Source organism: Vombatus ursinus, unplaced genomic scaffold (assembly GCF_900497805.2).
Source record: "Vombatus ursinus unplaced genomic scaffold, bare-nosed wombat genome assembly UNPS02014806.1, whole genome shotgun sequence".
Lineage (NCBI taxonomy): Eukaryota > Metazoa > Chordata > Mammalia > Diprotodontia > Vombatidae > Vombatus > Vombatus ursinus.
Genome location: NW_020954584.1, coordinates 1,129,302 through 1,151,142, shown reverse-complemented (window position 1 = coordinate 1,151,142; position 21,841 = coordinate 1,129,302). Strand labels below are relative to the sequence as shown.

The 21,841-nt window shown below is 33.3% G+C and overlaps 1 protein-coding gene across 1 annotated transcript; it reads left to right on the top strand.

Annotated features, from left to right (window-relative positions):
• The first annotated feature begins 3,954 nt into the window (after window positions 1-3,954).
• On the top strand, window positions 3,955-4,857 carry LOC114051838 (olfactory receptor 4C11-like). The gene has a single exon (XM_027874233.1). The coding sequence runs from the start codon at window positions 3,955-3,957 to the stop codon at window positions 4,855-4,857; it is 903 nt and encodes a 300-aa protein (XP_027730034.1).
• Window positions 4,858-21,841: the final 16,984 nt, after the last annotated feature.

The following is a 21,841-nucleotide window of genomic DNA, read 5'->3' as shown; positions in this document are numbered from 1 at the left end:
ATATGTATGTGTGTATGTATGTATGTATGCATGTATGAAAAGAGAAGAGTTTTCCTCAGGCCTTGCACTGTGTGCAAACATAGTGGTTTAAATTTGTTTATAGTTGGGTAATTAGGTGTTGAAGTAGCCAGAGGGCTGGACATGGAGTGGAGAAGACCTGAGTTCAAATCCAGCCTCAGACACTAATCAGCTATGTGACCCTGGGAAACTCACTTAACTTCTCTCAACATCAATTTCTTTATCAGTGAAATGGTGATAATAATAATACCTATCTTTCAGGATTATTGTGGACATGAAATGAAATAACATGCAAAACACTTTGAAAACCTTAAAGCACTATGTAAATGTTAGTTTATATTTATACTATTATTAATTTGTTGAACATATACTAACTCTCAAAAATACCTCTCTGGGTCATCCACCATAAATTTAAATAAGTGTACTTCTAGCATGTATTTACTCTCTTTCACATTCCCTACTATTTTCAGATCAGTAACATTTGTTCCTATAGAGTATACTGATTTATGGTTAAAAAGTACTGACTAAAATATTTTCATCCTCCTTGTATTCTATTATTAAGCAAAAGCAATGTAGTGACTCACAGAATGAACTTCTTTTATATCTTAGAAATCCTGAGTTCAAATCTCATATCATATACTTCTTTTTTGTGATACTGTGCAAATCAAATATCTACCATGTTCTTTAGTTTCTTTGTTTACAAACTAAGTTTAACACTGTAGCACTTAAATCCTGGATATCATATATTGTTGATTCTATATAAAATTTGCTAATCACAAAATAGGACACTCCTTAAAGTGCTATTTAAAGGGTAAATGTGATTATTAGATTAGTACCTAGCAAGGTGGCAGAGTAGAGAGTTATGAGTCTGAAGTCAACAAGATTCCAGTTCCAATGAAGGCTGTGGTGCTGAATTACTGTGTGTCCCTGGGAAAATCACTTATCCTCTGTTTGCCTTAGTTTGCATAACTGTAAATTTGGGATAATAATAGCACCTGCCTTCTAGGGTTGTTGTGGGGATCAAATGAGATAATAATTTAAAGTTCCGGAGCCTAACAGATAATTATTTTCTTTTTTCTCTTTAACTTACAGGAAAAGAAACAAAATCATTTAAAGGGTAGTTGGCATGCTGGAATTTCCAGTGCTGATAAAGTGCTGAACTTTACAATGTGAGTAAAATTGGGCCAATAAGTTTTTCTTTCTTGCACTATTTTGTTTTCCATTTATAAAATCACTGGTTTGGATTAGGTGACCTCAAAGTTACTGTCTGATTCTTAACTTATGATCATCTGACTCAAATTCAAGTTTTATCATCTTGTAATAAAGTAAAGGGAAAAATTTCTAGATCAAAATCTTCTCCTCACTATTATTTCAGTTCCCAATTTGGTAAACTTACTTGCCAGTTGCTGTTACCCCTGCCTCCAGAAATGTTTGGACAGGAAAGATTTTAAATTAATATTAACATAATTTTCAAAAATACATTATTTAATTTGCATCTCATGAAAATGCTATAAATGAGACACTAGAGATATCATTGTATTTATGTAGGTATGTTATGTTTGTATATATGCGTCTATAGGTGTGTTTGTATCTATATTCTCCCTTTATCTCCTCTCCTCTCTTCTCTTCTGCTCGCTCTTCTCTCCCTCTTCTGCTCTCCCACCCTCCCCAACCTTCTCACATCCTCCCTCACCCTCCCCTGGCCTCCCCTTTGATCTCCTTATCTCTTTCCTTTTCTTTCAAAATCATTTGATATTGCCAGTGTTCTTTAAGAACTTTTCATTCCAACTATAGATTGAATGCAATATTAAATATACATTTGGCATTGTCCTTTGGAAAATAAAAATAAGATTTTCAAAGATAAGCAAGAGCATTGGAAGGGAAACACAAATTTATCTGCTTGTTATAAAATGGAAAAAAAAAGGAAAAATGTGTAATACTGGATGCAAGTAACAATAATTAATGAGTGCGCTGATTGCAGTAACTAGAATCTATCCTAGTCCTTAGAGGCATTGCAGTGGGGTGGATTGAGTAGTTGACATGGAGTGAGGAGGAACTAGCATCCCTTCATTCTTTCCTCTGATATTCATTATATTTGTGACTTTCAATGAGTCACGCAACCTCTTTTAACTTACCTTGCCTCAACAATAAAATGGCAATAATCAAACCTGGAAAGGATACCCCACACAATTTTATGGCGTCATACAACAATGTATGTATTCTTCCTTTGAATTATTGGTTATATTATATTATAATCTTTCCACATTCAAATTTTTTTATGCATGACTTGGATAAAGCCATAGATGTTAGACTTAGCATATTTGTAAATGGATGAGACAACTAACATATTGGATGACTGTCAGTATACAAATCAACTTTGACAGGCTATCATCTTTGGTCCTGACAATGTATCATTTAATAAGGGTGAACATAAAATCCTATATTTTGTTTGAACCATCCATCAGCACCAATAGAAAATATAGGAGTCATAGCCAGACAATAAAAAAATGTGAAGCTGGTCCGGATCTGGTCTGCATGATTTTGGGCAGGTGAATTTGCCTCCCTGGATTTTAATTCCCTTCTCTACAAAATGAGGTTATTGGCCTTGATAACTTTTAATGTCTCTACTAGAAATTAACCAAGATATGTTAAACTCTGTGCTTAATAGGAGTCAACAGTCTCACATGGTACCAAACATTTAAATGGGACCTTGGGCTGTGTTTGAGTCCTAATGTTCAGAATTAGGGAGGTGATGATTCCAATGAATTCTTCCCTTGTTGAATCACATATAGATCTGTGCTAAGTTTGTGTACCATTTATAAAAGGACATTGATGATCTCTAGGATACTCATAGAGGGGGAACCGAAGATAAGCTTTTGAAAATCATGCCATGGAAAATAGAAAGTTTATAGGGAATATGAGTCATTATCAATTATTGGTAGGGCTGTCAGTCACATGAGAGAGAGAGAAAAAAAAGAGAGATCAGAAATTTTAATATTTGCTCTCATAGGGTAGAAATAGTGACAATTTTTGTAGGTTACTTAAAAGTAAATATTAACCTCAAATCAGGGAAAAATCTTTTAAATACTTTGAACTACTCTAAGATATAATAGAAATGCACAGACATTTTCTTCTTTATTGGTTATATTCAATTGGAGGGTGGATGATTATTTCTCAGGGAAGGTATAAAAGATATTCTCTTTTAGTTAAGAGTGGACAAAGACATCTTGTGAGTTTCCTTCAAAATTTGAGATTCTAGGAAAGGAATTACTGAATCAGAACAATCTAGGTCTGTATTGTTTCCAGCAGATTACTAAGTGTGTTGGGAGATTATATTAATTATCCCCAAAGATGTAAACCATGGAAAGCTAGACATTGTTAGAGTATGAGTTTTTGGATCACACACACACAAACACACACACACACACACATACACACACACACATACATGGAGTAAAATGACAAAATAAAATAAAATTATCAAAGAGATCTTTGAACTCATAATACTATACAGTGGCACTGATTTCAACCCTCCCATGCTTATCTATTCATGTCTTTCTTATGTATTTATTGATTCATTTATTGATTCATTCATTCATTTATTTATTTATTTGTCTATCTATCTATCTATCATCTATTTATTTATTAATTTTTGTCTGCTCAGAGGACAGTAAAACAATTTCTCAATTTCTCACACACACACATCCCATGAGCAAAAAATGTATTAAATGAACTGGAGCAGATTATGGGGGTACATTGTATTTAAAACTTTCCTGTCTAAGACTGAAAATGAGACTAACAGAAGCTCAAGTCAAGCAAGAGTCAAGCAATGTTTCTTTTATGGAGACCTCTCAAATTCTGCTTTATTAAATCTTCTTTATTCTGTTGTTATATTAACTAGTTCTCACGTGTGTCCTTCCTAGTTGAGTCCGAGAGATGAGAAATAATGTGACTGAATTCATTCTGCTTGGACTGACTCAGGACCCAGAGAAGCAGAAAATTGTATTTGCCATTTTCTTGGTGTTCTATACTGCCACTGTGCTGGGGAACCTATTAATCATCGTGACGATCAAGACCAGTCCCACACTTGGTTCCCCTATGTACTTTTTCTTGACCTACTTATCCATTGCAGATTCTTGTTTCTCTACCACCACAACTCCCAAACTGATTGTGGACAACCTCTCTCACAAGAATACCATTTCTTTTGATGAGTGCATGATTCAACTATTTGCCATGCATTTCTTTGGTTGCATGCAGATATTGGTTCTCATTTTAATGGCCTATGACCGCTTTGTGGCCATCTGTAAACCTCTACACTACTCAGTCATCATGAACCAGAGAGTGTGTAGGATCCTGATTCTATTGGCATGGGTAGGGTCATTTCTGCATTCTACTGCCCAGATAATCCTCATCATGAGTGTACCCTTCTGTGGTCCCAATGTGATTGACCACTATTTCTGTGACTTACAACCTTTGTTGAGGCTTGGATGCATGGACATATATGTACTAAACCTCTTAGTAGTTTTCAATAGTGGAGTCATATGCTCAATAAGCTTTGTTTTGCTGATGATATCCTATACAATCATACTGCACTCCCTGAGAAATCATAGTGCAGAGGGGAAGCGCAAAGCCCTCTCCACCTGCAGTTCCCACATCATTATTGTCATAATATTCTTTGGTCCCTGCATATTCATATACACTCGACCTCCAACCACATTCCCTCTTGATAAGTTGGTGTCTGTCTTCTATACCATTATAACTCCCTTCCTCAATCCTTTGATCTATACCCTAAGGAATGCAGAAGTAAAAAATGCCATGAAGAAGCTATGGAGCACCTGAGTAAGTTCAGGTGACAAATAATGTGCTCAAGCATATTATTTTTTTTCTATTTTTTTCAAGGATGTTCAGTCCAAAATGAAAGAATTAAAATTGATATATGACCATAATAAAGACAATATTTAAGAGTTTTTAACCTTGGGTCCAATATTTAATATTTATTAACTATATTTGATAACTACATTTCAATAGAATTTTCATTTACCTTGAAATTCAATGTATTTTATTTCATGCCTTTGAAAATGTTATTAATTTTAACATGAAAATTTTAACAATAACAATATTTGATAACTACATTTCAATAGAATTTTCATTTACCTTGAAATTCAATGTATTTTATTTCATGCCTTTGAAAATGTTATTAATTTTAACATGAAAATTTTAAAATATGACATTTGCTTTGGTTTTATCATTATTTCAAATAATAAAAAATGTTAATAAGAGGACTTTATTTTATCTCAAAGTGAACAAAATGTAATAAAGTCATGAAAGAGAGGAACTTTTGTGCCATAATGGAGAGAATGCTGGATATCAAATCCCATCTTTCCTTTGAATTTCTTGTATAATTTAGCTTAAAAATTGAATTTTATGTACATTTGTTTTGTCCACAATGAAATCAATGATTTGGACTACAGAACCACAAGGGCAGGGATGGAGAATGCAGTGCCTCAAGGCCACATGTGGCCTTCCAAGTGCTTGGGTATGAACTTTTGCCTGAATCCAAGTTTTATAGAATAAATCATTTTACTAAGGGGATTTGTTCTGTGAAGTTTGGATTCATTCAAAGGGCCACACTTGAGGACCTATAGAGTTACATATGCCCTTGATGCTGGAGGTTCCCCACTTCTACCTTGGGCCTTTTAGACCTCTTAATTTGTTGCCTTGTGAATACAGGATAAAAAAAAAAGTGAGCCTAGATGAAAAAAATGTGGTTTGAGAAAGAAAGAGGTACAGTATCAAATTGAGTGAATTTAAATCTAAGAATTAGAATCTCCCTTGCTAATTTCAACTATCAACATTTTACCTCTAACTCCACTACCATAATTCACTTCTTCAATTCACTTTGTACTTTTCCACATTTGAATATGCTGATCTTCATTCAAGCCTGATTGACAGAAAACTTTGGAAGACTTATGATACATTACATGAATTTCTTCTACAATGTAGTCCTTTGGAGGTTTTTTATCTCATCCTCTCAATAATATACTTCTATAAACTCACCTTTCATTAAACACACACACACACACACACACACACACACACACACAATCATTGGATTAAATTGAGGATGAAGTCTTCAACTTTGAGTCATAAAGACCTAGTTTAGATTCAACCAGTGATACATTTTAGTTGTGGGGTCATAGCAAGTTATTTAATCTCACTTGTCTCAAACACTATAATCCCTTTTTTGTCAAATCTTCCCACTTTAAATATTTCTCTATTCTAATCCATTTTCCACTCACCATAACTCAAGTCCTCTGTTTCTTTAAGGTGAAACCTGTGGAATATTGAATGACCTTGCTTGCTTCTCCATAATATATGAATTGTTTCTTTCTGCCTCCCTCTATGGCCTGAATACTTTGAAATTTGACTTTAATTTTCCTGTGAGACTTTATTTTGGGATATCTATCAGGTAGTGACCAGTGGATTCTTTCAATTTCAATTTTATCTACTGGATCTCAGATACAATGAAGTTTTCCATTATAATGTGTAGAAATATGATGTCTAGGCCCTTTTTTTTTAATCTTGGATTTCATGCAGTCCAAAAATGCTTAAATTATCTCTCTTTGTTCTGTTTTATAGGTCACATTTTTCCAATGATATATTTCACGTTTTCAATTTTTTTTCATTCATTGATTTTGTTTTATTGTTTCTTGATGTCTCATGGAGTCATTATTTTCCACTTCTTGATTATAATTTTTTTAAGAAATTATTTTCTTTACTGAGCTTTAGTAGCTATTTTTCCATTTGGCCTATTCTACCTTTTAAGAAGTTCTTTTTTCACAGTGTTTTTTTTTTACTTCTTTTAACATTTAGCTAATTTTTAAGGGGTTATTTTCTTCAGTATTTTTGAGCCTTTTTTTTTTTTTACCAAGCTGCTAACTCTGTTTAATAATTTTTTATTACTCTTTTTTCCTCTGTTTCCTCTGCTACTCTTGTTTTTTTTCTTTAATTCTTGTTGTGCTTGTGTCCAGCTTGATTTTTTTTTCCTTTGAGGCTTTCTTGTAGCTGTTTTCACATTAAAATAAATAAGAAACAAAAGTTAAGGAGACGAATACAGTCTTAGAAAACTTAGATATGTTAGAATTATGGAGAAAATTGAATCATATTAGGAATTATAACTTTTTCTCAGCTGTTCATGATGTGTTCACAAAAATTGACCATGCATTATGGCATAAAACCATCACCAAAAATGTAGAAAAGCAGAAATATTAAACACAAACTTTTTGGACCATAAAGCAATGAAAATTCAATAAAATATTATGAATGCATACATTAAAAGTTAATTAGAAATTAAATAATCTACTTCTAAAGAGTGACAGAGTTAAAGAATGAGTGGTAGATACAATCAAAATCACTCTTAAGGTAATGAAAACAATGATACAACATTCTATAATTTGTGGGATTCAGCCAAAACAGCACTTGTAGAAAAAAATATATATCTATAAATCTGTACGTTAATGAAAGAGAGAAAGAACCAATCAATGAATTATGCAGAGAATTAAAACAATTAGAAAAAAGAACAAATTGCTGGTGAATTTGATTTAACAAAAGAAAAAAAAAACTACCTAAATCAAAAATGAAAAGGGGAGCCCACTACAAATGAAAATGAAATTAAACAGTTAGCAGAAACTATTTTGCCCACTAAGATGCCTATAAAACTGTCACTTTAAAGAAATTGACTTATAAAAAGTCATTAAAAGAAATTGACTTATAAAATCCATCTTGAGCTCTTCTAAGAAGGCTTTTTGGGCCTCAAACCATTTCATATTCCCTTTTGAGGTTCCATATGTAGGTTTGTTGCCAATGTTGTCCTATTCAGAATTTCTGTCATGATCTTCCCTGTTCTCATAATTTGAATCTATGGTACATTTCTTCTTGCTCATGTTGTTTGATTATTCCCTGACTTTTAAAGACACTGATCTCTTCTGCTGTGGATCAGAGGGCACTGACTCAAGCTTCTTGTGTTGGGATCCTAGGTCTTGGTGACTGGTTTTGTGTGCTGGGGCCTCCTATGTTGGCAATTGGAGGCTATAGGGTTCTGGCTGCTAGCCTGGGATTGGGCTGGAATCAGCAAGGCTGGAACTCTAGGGCAACTCTAGGTTGCCTGCTCTTCCTTTCCTTTCAATTTCTTCAGCTCCTTTCAGATGGATGTTGTAGGGTGTTTATCCACATGGGGCCCTTTGTTGTTCTGTTTCCCTTATTTTTACTGAGGCCCTGGAAGACCCATTTGCTGTAGCCATGGCATCTGGTGGTTTTCTGAGCTGGTTTCCACTGGTTCCCCTGCCCCACTGAATCACTTGGAGGACCAGGTTTTGGTGTTTGCCTGTTCCACCACTGGAAGTGAGGATCTCCTCCTGTTGTAGGAGTTCCCCTAGCTTGCTGGGATGCCTCCCTTTCTGTACTGCTCCCCATCGCCCAGGGGAAGTGGGGCCTTTCCTGTTAATCCCTCATGTTAACTGGGCTACTGGACTGCTGCTCACCATCTTTTTTTCTGGTTCAGCTGTTTCAGAGTTTTTCCTGGAGCAATCTTTTCTGGGCTTTCAGAGGTTGATATGGGAGGGTGACAGCTACTACCATTTTATTCTGCCATCTTGGCACCTGGAAGTGGAAGTCCTATTGACCCAGGAATAGTACTTCTAGGACTATATCCCAAAGAGATCATATAAATGGGAAAAGGACCTACACATAAAAATTTTTGTAGCAGTTCTTTTTGTGGTGGCAAAGAATTGGAAATTGAGAGGATGCCCATCAATTGGGGAATGACTGAGCAAGTTGCATTATATGAATATAATGGAATACTATTGTGCTATAAGAAATGATGACAGGTGGACTTAAGAAAAACCTAGAAAGACTTGTATGGTCTGATGCTGAGTGAAATCAGAAGAACCAAGAGAATGTTGTACACAACAACAGCCATGTTGTGTGATGACTAGTATTGATGAACTTAACCCTTCTCAACAATATAAGAATCTAAGACATCTCCAAAGGTCTCATGATGGAAAATGCTATCCACATCCAAAGAAAGAACTATGGATTTTGAATGCAGATTGAAGCATGCTATTTGAAATTTTTTTTTCTTTCTTCTGCTGAGTTTTGTTTCCTCTTTTTGATGGTTTCTCCTATTTTTTCTAATTCTTACTTATAACATCACTAATGTGAAAATATGTTTAATAGGAATGTATATGTATAGCCTATATCAGATTGTGTGCTGTCTTGGGAAGGGTGGTGGGGAGAAAGGGGGAGAAAAATTTTAAACTCAAAAACATATGGAAATGATTATTGATAAATAAAATATATTAATAAAAAATAAGAATTAAAAAAAAGAAAAGAAAAATAAATTGAATATGTCATAAATGCACTTCATAAGGAAAAAAAAATGCCAGAAGCAGATAGATTTATGAATGAATTCTACCAAACACTTAAGGCACAGTTAATGCCAATATTATACATACTATTGAAAAAATAGGTAAAAAAAAATTCTACCAAATTCCTTTTATGACATAAATATGGTTTGATACCTAAACTAAGGAGAGCAAAAACAGAGCAATAAAACTATAGACTGTTTTCTCTTAAAACTATTGATACAAAATCATCATTTCTATACTTTACCAATAAACTCAATAGCAAGAGATAAAGCTAGCACTTCTAATAAAATATTGAGTAATAACAGTAATAATGGATATCCTTGCTTCACCTCTGATCTATTTAGGAAGACTTCTAGTTTATTCCTATTATAAATAATACTTGCTCTTGGTTTTTGGTAGATGGTACTTATCATCTTAAGAAAGACTCTATTTCTTCCCTATGTTTCCTAGAATGGGTGTTGGATTTTATCAAAAGCTTTTTTTTCTGAATTTATTGATGTTATAATCATATACTTTTTGGTATGTTCTTATTGATATGATTAATTGTGCTCATTTTTTCCCTAATATTAAAGCAGTTCCACATTCCTGATATAAATCCCACCTGGTGTATATTCTTTGTAATAGATCTCTGTGCTAGTAGTTTATGTATAATGTTTATGACACTATTCAGATATCTGTGGGTTTATTTTATATCCTGTAACTTTGTTAAAGTTGTTAATTGTTTCAACTAGTTTTTTAGCTAATTTTCTAGGATATTCTAACTATATCATCATATCATCTGTGAAGACCGATACTTCTGTTTCCTCGATGCCTATTTTTATGCCTTCAAATTTCTTTGTTATCATTGCTATAGCTAATATCCCCCAGAGAGAATATGGCAACGGGTTAGAGAAGTTGACTCAATAGATCAAGAAATGACCAGCTAGGTCATAATCTCTATAAATTGTATTTCACTTATCTGTGTAAATGACACATTGTTCCACAGAACATAGATTCTGCGAGGGTAGGATTTTTTTTTAACTTTATTTGTTCATCTTCTAATGCAAATCCTAACCATTAGTAGTTTTTAAATAAATAATTATTGAATGTAGTGAATTTTCCACATTTGTATAGACTCATATACTTTTATTTATGCATGTATATACATATGTATATGTGTATACATATATGTACACACACATGCACATATATATATACACACACACACATCTTTTTGGGTGCCCCAGTAGATGGAATCCTAGACTTAGAATCAGTAAGACTTGAATTCAAATTCTGCTATGTGTGCTTCCTCTGTTTTGACCATGGTAAAGTTACTAAAGCTCTCAGGATCACTTCCCTCAGTTATAAATATGCATAATCTAGCACCTACCTCATAGAGTAGGTAGGATCAAAGAAGATACTAAATGTTAAGTGCTTTGAAAACTTTTAAGCAATATATAGCTATTGATAATGAACAGCTATTGCTGCTGCTACTGATGTCATCAGGGTGGGTATTATCTCTTTAAACCCTAAGTTATTCAATTTAGCAGAACACTACATGGGCAAAAGGGGTGTTTTATGGGAAAGATTGTCTCCAGCTGACCAAACAAGTAAAGAAAATAATAGAATACATAATCTCTGAATCTCTGCTGGTTGGTCTATTTTATGAAAGCCTTGCACATAATATATGCTTAATAAATATTTGGTTGGTACATTGATCATGGGGCAGAGCCTTTTACCAATCTGAGGTGAATGACTCATGAGGAAAATTCAAGTGTCCAAATTATATTGAAAAATAAATTTTATTTTTTAAATGATAGAGAAAACTTTTGACGTTACTTCCCCTTAACATGAAAATCATGAAACATGAGATTTTCTTCTTTTATTATTTCAAACGTAAACAAAAACCTTGAGTTGAGAATTTGATTGTGATGAAAAAAATAAGTTCTTAGGTTCAGTGGAACAGGTATGACAATATTCGAACCAGTGGGAAGGATTTTGAATCTATACCTGCTATGTATTTCCTATATGACATTCCCACAACAATTCCCAACTGTAGGTCATTTTTTTTAATGAAAATTAGAGGTGTAGATGATCTCTCCTCTAAGATTACTTCTAGCTTTAATTTTTGATAAAATAAAACAGGAAAAATATGAAACTGAGGAAAAGATATTGCAAAAAAAAGATTTTTTTTTAATCTAATGAAATTGAACTTACAACTTTGAGTTCCCATTGTTGTTTTCCCCACTGTCCAATTGCTCTGCCAATGCTTATTCCATGAGCTTGCTTGGAATAACTCAATTTTGAATTTGCTGACTTTATTTCTGCATAGATTGACTTATAATTTTAAAAGAATAGTGGCATATTAAATATTACTTTATGAGATATATAATATTTATTATTAGATATGGATTATGTATGCCTGAAGTATTGCCTGTAAGTTTCTAAGAAAGCAAGGCAGACTCTGTTCTATGTAATGAACTTGACAGGATCACCAAAGAAAGATAGAAAATTAGAAAGAAAGAGAGAGAGACAGAGAGAGAGAGACAGAGTTGAAGAGAAAGAGAGAGTTTAAGTAACAATAACTAACATTTATTATCAGTAATAATAATAATAATAGCTAACATATATGGCATTTTAAGGTTTACAGACCATTTTACAAATATTACCTCATTTTATCCTTATAACAAAACTTCTAAAGAAGTGCTATTATTACCAGCTTTTATGAAGAAGGAAACTGAAATAGATAGAGGTTAAGTAGCTTGCCTGGAACCACAGACCTAGTCAATTTCTGAGGTTGGATTTGAACTCAGGTCTTCTTGACAATGAGTGCAGTGCTCTATCCACCACACAATCTACCTGCTTACTTCTTGAGAAACTAAAATATTAGACAAACAACTTTCAATTAGAAATAGGTTTTGAGTAACATAGGGAAGTTTTCGAAATGTTTAGACCAACAGGAAACTGATTCTGCAGATGTAAAAATTAGAGAGGCTAAAAAGAGTAGAGCAGAACAAACAGAAGGATGTCAAAAGAAAGGGGAGGGATACTGAAGGTAGATCTCCCTTTCACTTTGTTCTTGGCTAAAATATCAAAGCTGTTATTATATCTCTGTATCTTTGACCATCTTACCCATTCCTATTTATCTCAGAAGAATATTCCCTAGGGGGCCACAAGGTGGCACAGTGGATAGAGCACCAGTCCTGAAGTCAGGAGGACCTGAGTTCAAATCCTGCCTCACAGTAAACACTTGGCACTTAATAGCTGTGTGACCCTGGGCAAGTCACTTAACCCCAATTGCCTAAAAATAGAATAAAATAAAAAAAAAGTGGATGAGTGCCTGAGTGTCCTCAGAAATGGTGTTATGTAGGAAGTAATAATTCAGTTCCCATAAAGGTGAGGGGAAAAGCATTGAAGGGCCAATTTGAAAACATTCCAATTTTGTCTATGGCTGGTATCAGTTCAAGTTAGAACTATTTGGCAAAGGAGATTTGCTTTAATACCAACCAAAGCCAAATGAATTGAATTATGTCCACAAAAAGGGGATGAGCCTGAGTCCCTCAGATACTGAGACAGCTTGAGAACTTTGAAGAAATGTCCATAAATACCTCTTAGAAGAAAGGATATGCATTTGGCTGTACATGTTCTATGTAGAAAGGAGTTTGAGAAAAGGGGAAAGGGACCACAAAGATGGTGCTTCTACAAAACAGAAGAAATCTTATTTTTTTCTTATTGATATAAAGGTTTTTTTATGTAAAGTTTTAAAAATTAAAACGAGTGATTCTTTTTTCTGACAATAGCAAAATAAACATATGGCATCACTTTGGAAGTTTCTGAAAATGTTTCTATTTGTGACTGAACTCAATCCCCCTTTTATTGAGTTCAGATTCTGATTTCACAGCAGGATAATATAGATGCCTCATCATCTGAGATGCAAGGACTTTCTGCCAAAGCAATTCAGAGACACAAAGATGGCAACTCTATATCAGAACCAATTGTTCTTTACTAAATCGATCAATGTTCGTTTTGTCCCAAGTTTGAAATATGTGTTCGTACACATTCCCCAAGAAGAAGAGAAATTGTTCCCAAACTCTGTGTGTACACCCTCCTCTTTTCTAACTGGTTTATATAATTCTTACATTACCTAAGTAAGGGAGGAATGAAAATGAGGTCTGGAGATAGACTTCTTCAAATCACCCCCATTTTCAGACATAGATACTCACAGATCTTCAGGCACCCATTGAGGCAAAAGAGTACTGTGGGTTTCATTCTATATGCATATATGCAAACTTCAAACCAGTTTTAACCCCTATGGCATCTTGCCTTTCTTTCCTTTTCTTCCTTCCTGCCTATTATATTGATAGATACAGAAAAAAATTGACAAAATGCAGCACCAATTTTAATTTAAAATATAAGAAAACTAAAATAAATGGCCCTTTGTTTAATATGATAGAAAGGTAAAACCTTTCTAAAACCAAGAGTAATCATTATACATAATGGAGACAAAATAGAAGCTTTACCAGCATATAAGTGGTAAACAATAGCTGCCCATTTTCTCTAATATTGTTGATGTAATAACAGAAATGTAACTATAGAAATACAAGAAAAAAATGAAGAAATCATCATAGGTAAAGAAGAAAGAAAATATTCACTTTATTCAGGTGATATGATGGTTTCTTTAGAGAAGTCTAGAGAATCAACAAAAAATGAAAGAATTAACAACTTGAACAAAGTGACCAAGTATAAAATAATTCCACATAAATCATCACTATTTCTGCATATTTCCAGCAAAATAAAGCAGGAAGAGAAGAAAGATGAATTCCATTTAAAATGACTTCATAAGATAAAATACTTGTGAGTCTACCTTTTTAAGAAACTTTGAAGAAATATAGGAAAACAACTACAAAATACCATTTACAGAAATAAATAGTTTGATTATGAGGGAAATATTAATAGCTTGTGGGTAGGCCAAGAGAATATAATAAAAAATATTACTTAATTAATTTATTTTTTCTATGGAAACAATAAATGAAATTCATCTGGTGGAAAAGGTTAGGAATCTTAAGGAAAAAGGATAAGGAGGCACAGAATTTCCATTTATACTCCAAAGTAGTAATCATCTCATAAAAGTAATTAGATACTCAAGAGAGAAGTTGATTAAAAGAATAGATAAATTAAAGAAGAAAATGAGCCCAGTCTTTGAAAACCCAAAGATCCACGCTGTTGTGCCAAAAATTAAATATCTGAGGAAACCTGCTGGGAAAACTGGAAAACTGTCTGGCAGAAATTAGATATAGACCTGCAAGATAAGCTTCTGATGGATTCAGGACTTTGATGAAAAGGGTGACAACCTCAAGAAATTGGAAACAAGGAGGAAACATTTGAGATCTTTACGTGAGAAGCGTTTGTAGCCAAAAAAAAAAGATAAAGAATATCACAGAGGGAAAAACGAACAATTTACATTACATTTTTTTTTAAAGTTTCACACAAAGAAAACAAGTCCAGGAGGCAAAATTAGAAGAGAAGCAGGAAACCAAGGAACTATTTATAATACTTGCCCCCTGACAACTGTACAAATTTAGCAACTAGGTGATGCAGTGGATAGAGCTTGGAGCCTAGAGTCAGAAAGACTTGAGTTTAAATTTTGCCTCAGATACTTCCTAGCTTAATCTCTGTTTTCCTCAGTTCCCTTAACTGAAAAGGGGGATAATAATAGTTCTTATCTCCCAGGATTATTGTGCAAATCAAATGAGATAGTAGCTGTAAAACATTTTAAACAAATATACTAGGTATTCTATAAATATCATCATCATCAGTAGTTGTAGTTCTAATAGTAGTTATATAGATACATAAGGAACTTACTTAAATTCATGTGAATGAGGATTATTCCCCAATTAATGTATAATAAAAACAATTAGTGGCAGTTTTCTGAGGGAACTATCCAAACTATTATTATAGATAAGAAAAAAAGTGGCCGAAATCAACAATATTTAAGGACACAAATTAAAACAACTCTGAGGCTCCACCTCACTCCCTGCAGAGTGACAAAATTTGACAAAAGATAGAAAATAACAAATGCAGGAAATACAGGGGAAGGAAAGTTACATCAATTCTATTTTGGTAGAAATCTGTACTGGTCCAGTCATGCTGGATATCAGTTTGGAACTGTGCCTCCAAAGTTATTAAAATATGTCTAGTCTTTGACCTACAAAGATTATTTCTCAATTTATACCCTAAATTGATCAAATACAACGGGGAAAGGACACACACAAAAATGTGTGTGTGTGTGTGTGTGTGTATACATAGTATATGACAGCTCTTTTATGGTAGCAACGAACTGTAAATTAAAAGGATTTGTATCCAACAATTGAGGGATGAATAAAAAAAGTCGTAGTATATAATTGGGATGGAATTATATTGTGTATAGGAAATGAAGAGGACAATTTCAAAGAAATCTGTGAAGACTACTATGAACTGATATAGAGTGAGATGATCAGAGCCAACAGGATGATTTATACAATAAAAATAACATTGTAACAAAAAACAACATTATAATGACAAGGTGACTTAAAATCAATTCTCTGATCAGTACAATGACCAACCTTCATTCCAGTGGAGTAAAGATAAAACGTACTAACAACATTTGGGCAAAAATGTGATGAACTCAGTGTGCAGAATCAGTAAATCATTTTTTATATGATCAATGCAGGAATTTGTTTTGTTTGACCATGTGTATTTGTTTCAATGTTTTTCCAATGGTGGAGGGAAGGAGATAAGATGGATTTTTGTTAAATGAAACAAATATAATTAATTTTTAAACACTAATGTCATGCTTACATTGATGTATCTGTAAAAGTTTGCTTCACTCATATGAAAGTGCTACAGAATGAAGGCATAAATCAACTAATTTTTTATTAAGTTTCTAGTATATTCCAGACCCAAAATATTCTTAAATCTTTCAAACACTACCTTATACAATTTCTTACTGTCCTTATCAGTGGTAGTCACATTTTTTCCCTTTTCATAGCTTTGTTACCTTAGAATTATATTGAAGTCCCACATGCCTCTAAAACAAGTTGAGGTGTTTTTTCCATATCCTCTAGACACTGAGTAATGAAGAGAGTGAAATTTTGCAGGAAATCAAACCTGATTAACTATTCAAATCAGGTGTTGCATTTTCTGATCCACGTTAACCAAGGTCAGCAGCTGTGAAGATTTTAGAGAACACATTTAAAATTCAATTTTCCTATAGAATAATTAAAAAAACCAGAATTAGTGAACTAAAAGTGCAAATACCAATAAAAATACTTTCCTAAGAGCAGCTTATTAGAGAGGTGTGATTAAGAAAACTGAATTTTGCCTCTCTTAATTCATTGTAGTATGTCCATGATTCTGCTTAGTCTTGGTTTCTCACAGCTGATGTAAATATACCACATGCTCTGTCAGGCCCCAGAAAGGTAGATGAGCTTTAATTATAGATCTGCTGATAGTCATATAACCACCCTCCTCTTATTGAACTCATACTAGGCCTTCCTCTGTCCTGTTCCTCCTGAGGCTTCTCTTCCACTATGCCCATGGGAGTATTTTTCTTCTGTTACCAACCTCTATTTTATTTCTGATGTATTTTTCTCATATTTCTTCCATTTTTTATTCTCAGTGAAGGATACAAAACATATTGGTACTTTATCCAAAGATGAACATTCCTTTTCTCATACCTCTTAAAACACAAGACCTTGAAGAAGAATTGACATACTCCTTTATGTTAACACTTGAAGGCTTTTTTAAACTTTTTTAATTTATTTTGATTTATCAACAATCACTTCCATAAACTTTTGAGTTTTAAAGGTTTCTCCCCCTCTCCCCCTACTTCCCTCCATGACATGGCATACAATCTATGTAGAATATCCACATACATTCCTATTAAACATAATTTCATATTAGTCATATTGTAAGTAAGAATTAGAACCAATAGGAAGAACAACCAAAAAGAGGAAACAAAACACAATAGAAGAATAAAAAATAGCAAATTGTATGCTTTGATCTGCATTCAAACTCAATAGTTCTTTATTTGGATGTGGATAGGATTTTCCATCATGAGGCCTTTGGAGATGTCTTACACTTTCAGACTGTCTGCCACCATCACTTTTGACTTTTCTCCTTTAAAGTACATTCCATCACATTTCCTTTCACATCATGTATTTTTTTCTATTTTTCCCTTTAAGATTATTGACCTTTTTATATTTCCAGACTCTCCAATTTAAAAAATTTATTTTTCTTTATGAGCTTTGCCTATTTATTGGTTTTGCAGTGGAGGCAAAGAGGTTTATTTTTTTAATTTTGTTTGTAAATTTACGTATCTCTTACTATTGGTGGCTTGTGCCTTTTTTTTAAATATGGCTACTTTTAGATTGAATTTCTTCCTCTGAAAACATCCTGTTCAAGTTATAAAAAGATATTTTCAGTAAGTTTTTGATAAATATCATAAAAAACATATATATAGTGAAATGAGTCCAATGTATATGAATTAAGAGACATGACCCAATTGACAAGTATACAAAAGAATTTTAACAAATTGTTTCCATGAAAGAAATTCAATCTAAAAAATAGTCATATTCAACTCCAAAGGACTCATGATGGAAATGCTATCCACATCCAGAAAAAGAACTATGGGGTCTGATGGCAGATCAAAGCAAAATATTTGATCTCTTGTTTTTTTTTTTTTCTTTTCTTTTTTTTTTCTCTTGTGGTTTCTCACATTGGTTCTAATTCTTCTTTACAACATAACTAATGTGAAAATAGGTTCAATATGAATGTATATGTACAGCCTATATCAGATTGTACACTGTCTTGGTGTGGGGGTAGGGGAGAGATGGGGAAAGATATGGAACTCTAAATCTTATGGAAATGAATTTTGAAAATTAAAAATAAATAAATAAAATTTAAAGATAAATAAAATACAAAAAAGTAGTAATATTAAAAAAGGTACAAAGACCAAAAATAAGAGATATGTAAATTTTAAAAATCCTTTTAGGCACTGCAAAACCAACAAATTGATGATATTAAAAAAAATGAAAAATACTTGAGAGGCTGGGTGAAAACAGGTATATCAATTGACCTTTTAGTGGAGTAGTGAGTAAATCTAGCAATTCCAGAAACCAATAAGGAATTACACCTCCAAAGTTCATAAAACATCCCTACCCTTTTTTGACACAACAACATTACTGTTAGGTCCATTTCTCAATTTATTCAAAGAAAAAGATAGGTTTTTGTATATCATACAGAAATATTTATAATAGCTTTTTTGTGAAGGCAAATTATTCAGTTCTAAATGAGTGCCCACAAATGGGGAATGACTAAAAAATATGGTGGAATAGAATAGTATTGTGATGTAAGAAATGATAAAGAGGGTAGTATCGGAGAATTCTATGACCTGATGTAGAGTGAGGAGATCAGCACAAAGGAAACATTTTATGTAATAATAATAATAAAAACATTACTGTAATGACAAAGAACTTTATTAGACTTAAATCTCTTCTCAATTCAATGCCAACAAGATTCCAGAAGACTGATGACTAAAAAAAATGTCTTTAGACAGTGAATTGATGAAACAAGTGCAAATTGAAATATGTATTTTTGGCATTGCCATTGTTAGAATGTATTTCTTATTACAGCTCATGTTCTTTACAAGATTTTTTTTCAACGTGAACTATAGCAGGGAAATTTTTTTTTAATTGAAACTATAATTCATTTTTAAAAACCATTAATATTATATCAAGATTGATCCATTTGTTAAAAGTTCTTTTTATTCTTAGTTTCCCTCCTAATAAACTGCCACAATATGAAGGCATCTGTGAAGTAACTTTTATTGAGTACTTATTCTATGTAAGACCCACAACCACTCTGCATCTCTAAAATTTCCACCTTGTATAGTTTCTCATTGTACCCATCAATAGCAAATGACTTTCTGCCTTTCATAACCATGTCACATCAAGATTACACTGAAGACCCAGCTAGTGGAGGTGTCTTTCCTCACCATGTGGATTTTGAGCAATAAAGAAAGAGAAGTTTTTCAGGAAATCAAACCTGAGACTGAACTAGTTATATTAGCTGGTATTTTTTTCTTCTAACATTTAGATTATGTCAGCAGCTTGAAAAATTTAAATGCTAAATGAAAATTTAATTTCCCCATATATTGAAATACATACCTATTGCCTTCAAAGTTAAAATACTGATAGCAGGGTTTTCTGTGAGCTCTTTATTAGAGGAAAGCATTAAGAGACCAGAAGTTTAGCTCTAATAACTCACTGTGTTAAGTAGAGGATTCTGTATAACCCTAGATATTCACAATCCTTGTCAATAAACCACATGCTGTCAGGTCTTACAAAGATAGGGAAGATTTACTTATAATTAATTGATGAGCTTTAATAGTTTGCAAGGTATAACTTCTAGTTTACTCCTGAATGATTGTATCCTTTCAAAATCATATTTTTAGATGATGCACTAAATTTGTGGGGACCAGGGTTTTCTTTCTGTTAAAGGAAGAAGCTAGGTTATATGATCTCTAAGATCTCATCCTACTCTAACATTCTGTCATCCTTGGGCTGTCACAAAGAATATTATGGTTGTAGCCACAGGGCAATGACAAGGAAAATGGCACTGAAGAGGATAGTGGGAAATTTTTCACATTTATGCTAGGAGAGGTGGTGTTCCAGTCATTACCTCCATATGTTTGAGGGGGTTAACCAGGGTCTAGAACAGTCATTCTTAATGTTTTTCCATTTCATTGACAATCTGGTAAAACCTGTTGATGACATCTCAGAATAACACATAAATAAGGACATATAGAATTAAAGGGAGACCAATTATATTGAAATAGTTACAATAAAAGCTGAGAAATAAATGGTCCAAAGATCCAGAAGACCTTTCAAAAGTACTTTGAGTACTATGGTGATAAGATCCTGGCATTGGCAACTTTCCACCATGACCCACTTTATTTTCTTTTGAACTATGTAACAATGATTTATATGATTTTTCACTCTCAAGAAAGGAAGGAAAAGTGAATAAAAGATTCCATTCTCTTATTTCCCAAATAAGCCATAGTCTTGCCCTGGGGCAGACTCACAGTAATTGACCAGAGAAATTTGCTCATGTCCTGACCAATATCAGATGAATTTGTGATATCAGCCCTCCTATAAAGGAATTCTCTCATTTCCCTGGAGGCTCAGATGTAGTCTTCTGGGCTCACCAACCTTGATAACAAGACAGTTTAGAGAGCAATATTGGTCATTTTTTGCAGAGAGCAGAGCTTATGATGGAGGATTGGAACCATTGAATGAGTAGATGCTTCAATACAAGTTCCTCCTTTGTCCTTGTAAAACTTTGAGAACTGGAAGGCAAAAAGTTCCTGATTCTTTGACTGTCAAAGGTAGGGACTTCTTTAACTGTTCCTTTTGAGGATTCTGGGGAAAAAAAAAAGATTTGTCATAGTCAGCCTGATAATTCCCTATTTACTGAAAGCAGGATATTTACAACAGGAAAACAAACAAAGGGAAAAAACTCATCAAGAGACCTCTATTAATTTGCCCCCTAAGCTACATAGAGTTAGGGAGAAGGAAACTCTGGGTGTAACCATATGAATTTGTCTGAAGGGATTGTCTTCAGCTTAATAGACGGCATGAATTTGTGTATGTCCTCATATATTTCATGACACCCAACTTTGCAGACCTTAACACTTGATTAAGTCTCTTCTCTCAGTCAGTTTTTATTAACCTGGTATTTGTAAAAAAAAATTAATAATAATTGTTTTGATAACTAAAATTCAATATAATTGATTTCCTTTCTAGTATTCAGAATTTTTATTTTATGCAGTTAAATCATGATTCTGAAAATAGATGCAAATCCTTGAAAATGCTCTCATCTCTCCATCTTTCTGTCTCTGTCCCTCTGCCTCTCTATCTCTGTCTCTGTCTTTATCTCTCTGACTCTGTCTGTCTCTGACTCTGTCTATAAGTCTGTCACTCTCGGTATCTCTCTCCTAGCAAAGTGAGTATTAGCACCTAGACTCATAATCTAGAGAATACAAAACTAATTATTAACTTATTTTATTTTCCTTGGAGAAAGAGAAAATCCTAGTGCACGTTTTAAAATGAAGAGCTAGAAACATCACAATGACTGAAATATCACAGCTCAGAAAAAAAAGCTTCATGTTCTGAACTTTAAAGTACAATATGGAGAAAGTGAAAATGAAGAGAGAAAGAAAAGGACTCAGAGAAAGACATAGTGAGAGGAAAAATAGGTCACCATTGTAACCAGTTATCCCATTCCCAACCACTCTGTTTAATCTTCCTCCTCCTCCTCCTCCTCCTCCTCCTCCTTCTTCTTCTTCTTCTTCTTCTTCTTCTTCTTCTTCTTCTTCTTCT